The sequence below is a fragment of the Acyrthosiphon pisum genome, chromosome A1 (assembly GCF_005508785.2).
Source record: "Acyrthosiphon pisum isolate AL4f chromosome A1, pea_aphid_22Mar2018_4r6ur, whole genome shotgun sequence".
Taxonomy (NCBI): domain Eukaryota; kingdom Metazoa; phylum Arthropoda; class Insecta; order Hemiptera; family Aphididae; genus Acyrthosiphon; species Acyrthosiphon pisum.
Genome location: NC_042494.1, coordinates 142,984,329 through 142,989,455, shown reverse-complemented (window position 1 = coordinate 142,989,455; position 5,127 = coordinate 142,984,329). Strand labels below are relative to the sequence as shown.

Sequence of the window (5,127 nt, the reverse complement as noted above, 5' to 3'; positions counted from 1 at the left end):
TATTAAAAAAATAATAGTGTATTATATATTGGTTGCTATTGGTTAATCGGGCATGTTTGTTGATTAGTATTATTATTTTTATCAATATATATGTCTGAGAATCGACTATTATCTAAGTGTGTATGCTGTGCTATAAGTAATTCCGGAGTGATAAGGGATAAGGGTTGTCCAGAAAAAAATAAAAATAATAATAGTCTATTATAATATAATAGCCATCGCCCAGTGCACTTCTATAAGTACACTGCAGTAGCCCTACCCTGACCTTGATTGGTTGGGGTAGACTGGTCCTCCAGGTTGGGGGTTAAGCGCAGGGTTAACAACTCTGCCTAGTAAAAGAACCTTGTTATGAAACCAACTACACCTAAGCCTCGGACAAGATTACACGGATTCAAGACTGATTTTTGGAAACGGAATGCTGATTTTAAGATTGCGACATGGAATGTGACAAGCTTGTATAGAACAGGTGAAAGTCAAAATTTAGTTGATGTCCTTAACACCTACAACATTAAAGTAGCAGCCATACAAGAAATAAGATGGTTGGGAGTAGGACAACTAACGATAGGGGAGTACACAATTTTCTTCTCTGGAATGGAGAATACACATCACTTCGGTAACGGCTTTGCAGTTCATAGGACATTAGTACCGTACATTAAGGAGTTTAATCCAGTATCCGAACGGATATCAACTTTAACCATCAACACTAGCCCAATTAGTATCTGTATAATAAATGGCCACGCACCAACAGAAATAAAAGATGACAATGTGAAAGATAGCTTCTACGACGAACTGACTGAAACATATAAAGGTATCACTGGGAACATGATAAGGATTGTAATAGGTGATTTCAATGCAAAATGCGGACGGGAACCACAGTACTTCCCTTGCATAGAGAAGGAAAGTTTGCATTGCAACAGCAATGACAATGGCCAGCGATTGATAGCGTTTGCAACATCAAATGGATTGACTGTTAGTAGTACCACGTTCCCTCATAAAAATATTCACAAAGCCACATGGAAATCACCGGATGGAGAAACCTTGAACCAAATCGATCACATTCTCATACAGACTAGATACCGTAGTACAATCCACGATGTAAGAAGCCACAGAGGTGCTGACTGTGACACGGATCATTACTTAGTGATTTCCAAACTTAGATCAAAGTTAAAAAGCCAATCGAGATTAAAACAAGACAAAAGAGCTAAATTCAATCTAGAGTTGCTAAGAGATGAAACCGTGAGGAAAAATTATGAGAACGAAGTAAGGAAGAAGCTTAAAGAGAATAACGTACAAATAGAAATAGATGTAGACTTGGATTGGGAAAAAGTGAGTAATGCTGTCAAAAAAGCAGCGGCCCCTAGTATTGGCGAGCTAAAAAGGTCAAGAGATACTTGGTATAATGATGTGTGTAGAATTGCTGTAGACAAACGCCGCAAAGCGAGAGATGACTTTATTAAGAACAACACTCAAACAACTAAAGAAGCTTTCATTCGGGAACGTAAAATCTGCAAAAGCGCCCTTCAAAGGGAAAAAAGAAAATTCTTTAACAACATACTTCATACCGCAGAGAACGATCATACACAGGGGAGAACTAGACATTTTTTTAGAGTCATCAAACAGTATAAACAATTCAACCCTATATGGAATGCAATCAGAGACTAAGACGGACAAATGTTAATGGAGCCAGAGTCAAGAGCTGAGAGATAGAAAGGTTATTTTGAAAAATTACTAAATGGCAAGATGCCAGCCCAGCCTGTAACACATGTCGAATATGAAAGACCAGAGCCCTATGTAGAGGATGTTAGTCTAGATGAAGTAAAAAGTGCTATAAGCGGCTTGAAAAATTGGAAAGCACCGGGTACGGATAATATTTCAACAGAACTCATTAAATATGGAGGTGAGGAGCTACATGTAGTAATATACAGACTGTGCCAGCAAATATGGATGGAAGAACGGGTACTGGATAGCTGGAATGAGGCAATCATCATACCATTGTACAAAAAAGGAGACAAGACAAAATGTGACAATTATAGAGGGATATCGCTCTTGAACTCTGCGTACAAGGTCTTCTCTAGAATTTTACTAAATCACATGGTCCCTTATGTGGAGGACTGTTTAGGTGAATACCAATGTGGTTTCCGAAAAGGACGTTCAACCACAGAACAATTATCCGTAACAGGCCAAATAATAGAAAAGAGGTACGAATATCGGCAGAATATGTGGCAAATATTCATAGATTTCAAAAAAGCCTATGATAGTATCCACAGAGAGAGCCTATACAACATTATGTACGAGTTCGGTTTCCCAAAAAAATTAATAGCCCTAACTAAAATGTGTATGGAAAACACGAAATACAGAGTGAGAACACAAAATGTAACATCAGAAACCTTTACAGTGGAAACCGGACTAAAACAGGGGAATGCCCTGTCCACAGTACTCTTCAATTTTGCTCTAGAGAAGATAATAAGAGTACTACAGGACAATGAAGGTGGCCTACGAATCGGTCAGAATAAGATATAGATTCTCGGCTTTGCTGATGATTTAGACATAATAGGCGATTCGCTTTCAGACACAGCCAACGCAGCCAGAGTGTTAGAAGAAGCGGCGAAAAGAATAGGTCTTGAAATTAACACTGAGAAAACAAAGGTAATGGAACTAATTGAGAGTGGGGAGGACCCTAGTGAGTCGGAGAATTTAGCCTATGAAAAAGTTAGCGATTTAAAATATTTGGGAGCTACATTAAGTACAAAGAATGATTGGTCAAAGGAAATAAGTATTCGGATAAACAAAGCTCAGAGAACGTTCTATGCACTGACAAAATTTTTCACGTCCAAAATGTTATCAAGGAAAACGAAAGCAAGACTATACGTAGCTATTATAAGACCGACGCTAACGTATGGTTGCGAAGCATGGACGACAACCAAACAAACAGAGAGAAAACTGAGGACTTTTGAACACAGAATATGGAGGAAAATATGTGGACCTGTCTTTGACGAAACAACGGGGAATTGGTGGAGGAGATACAACAAAGAGCTGTACGATATGTTGGAACTAACAACAGTAACAAGCTTCATTAAAAGCCAAAGGATACAATGGCTAGGAGTAGGACACATAATGAGAAGACGAGAGAATGAAATAGTTAGAGTGACATTGGAATGGAAGCCAATAGGTAAAAGACCAAGAGGTAGACCGAGAAAAAGATGGATAGACGTGGTAGAAGAAGATTTAAAAATTCTTGGAGTTGAAAATTGGAGGGAGACAGTTCAAGATAGAGACAGGTGGCGAAGTGTAGTAATGGCGGCAAAAACTCTTAGAGAGTAGAAATGCCATTAGAAGAAGAAGAAGAAGAAGAAGATAATATAATAGCAACCAATATATTATATTGGTTGCTATTGGTTAATCGGACATGTTTGTTGATTTGTATTATTATTTTTGTCAATATATATATTATATATAAATTAATGTTTGTGTGTAGATTATACCTCTGGGAAGAAAATAGCCTAATTTAAAAAGGGTTAAATTTGGTTTTTTTTATTCGTCGGATTTTAGTACGGTTAGGTTAGATTAGGATTTTGTACTAATTGATTATATTAATCCACCGTGGGTGGAATTAAGTAAAAATTACAAACTTGGTATAACTTTGATACTTTAGAGTTAAACAATACACTTACAAACAAACAGCATGGTGTCCGCGATCTACCGCAGGTAGATTGCTTACCTGATAATATACTGCTGCGAATCAGAATTTTAATTCCGGGCAACAGAAAAGTTAAGATAAATCTAAAATATCATACACCGAATATTAAATGACGCATTGAACAATTAACGCATTTGAGTTACATACAGTTAGTACATTTAACGGGTAACGAAGTGCACGGGATCAGCTAATGTATATATATTATATAATATATATATTATATCTATACTTCTATACTATCTATACTTTATTATATAAAGAGGAGTTGTTAGTTACTGTTGTTGAAAGTGATCTATGGAACTACTGAACCGATTTCGAAAATTTATTTTACCAACCCTTCGAATTAGTAGGGACGACCTACGAAAAGAATGTTTTACTCATGGCCAAATGTATTTTATAATTGTTTCAAATATACGGCAACAGCATTGCCGGGTCAGCCATCGTATACCATTATGAAAATCCCGTGTCACGATGTTTGTCCGACAAACAAAACGACAAACTTGGTATAAGTGTATAACGCATTGATACTCTAGAATCTAGAGTCTAGATTGAAATCATACACTTACGTACAAACAGCACGGGGTCCGCGATCTACCGCAGGTAGACTGCCTACCTGATAATATACTGCTGCGAAGCAGAATTTTTACTCCGGGCAACGAAAAAGTTAAGATACGTTTTGAACGCCATCCACCAAATATTAAATAACGAATTGAACAAAGTTTGGATCATATAGAGTTGGTACATTTAAAGAGCAACGAGTGCACAGGGTCAGCTAATATATTATAAATATATAATACTGTATTCACGGGTTTCACATAGATCTTAACGGTTTCGTAAGCTACCTCTGCGACAGTTATTTAGCATTAATAAATTGTACTTTTGTAATAATGCATGTAAAGAAGTTTGTACAATCTTTTGTAAAATAGACAATAATTACGATATACTTTTATACAGTTTGTGACCATTAACGATTCTCAGTGAATAACTAATAACATATGAATCTGATATAATATTATAATATTCTAAATAATAATTCTAAATATATTCACTATTTATTTATTTATTATAAATTCACGTGAAAGCACTTTGTATACTTTATAAAACTCAAAACATAATACTTAAAGATAAACAAAATAATATTAACATACCTAACACAGTTAACAATCAATAAAAGAAAAAATATAAATATTTAAAAATGTGAGTATTTAGGATAAATCATTGGCCTCATTAGCAAAATATGGAATTCTATTTCTATATAATAATATATATACCGGGTGTTTCTTTTATCATTGAACACTCATTATTTCAAAAAGTGTAAATTTTTTTGAAAATATTTTTTTACATAGTTTCAAGTCGTGTATAAAACAACGTTTTTCACAAGTAGAGTGGTACGGGGTTACCCCACGAAATGTTTGATAACTTCACCGATCGTC

At 35.6% G+C, this 5,127-nt stretch overlaps 1 protein-coding gene across 1 annotated transcript; it reads left to right on the top strand.

Annotated features, from left to right (window-relative positions):
- The first annotated feature begins 345 nt into the window (after positions 1–345).
- Positions 346–1,659, top strand: LOC103308721 (craniofacial development protein 2-like). The gene has a single exon (XM_008182625.1). The coding sequence runs from the start codon at positions 346–348 to the stop codon at positions 1,657–1,659; it is 1,314 nt and encodes a 437-aa protein (XP_008180847.1).
- The last annotated feature ends 3,468 nt before the right edge of the window (positions 1,660–5,127 follow it).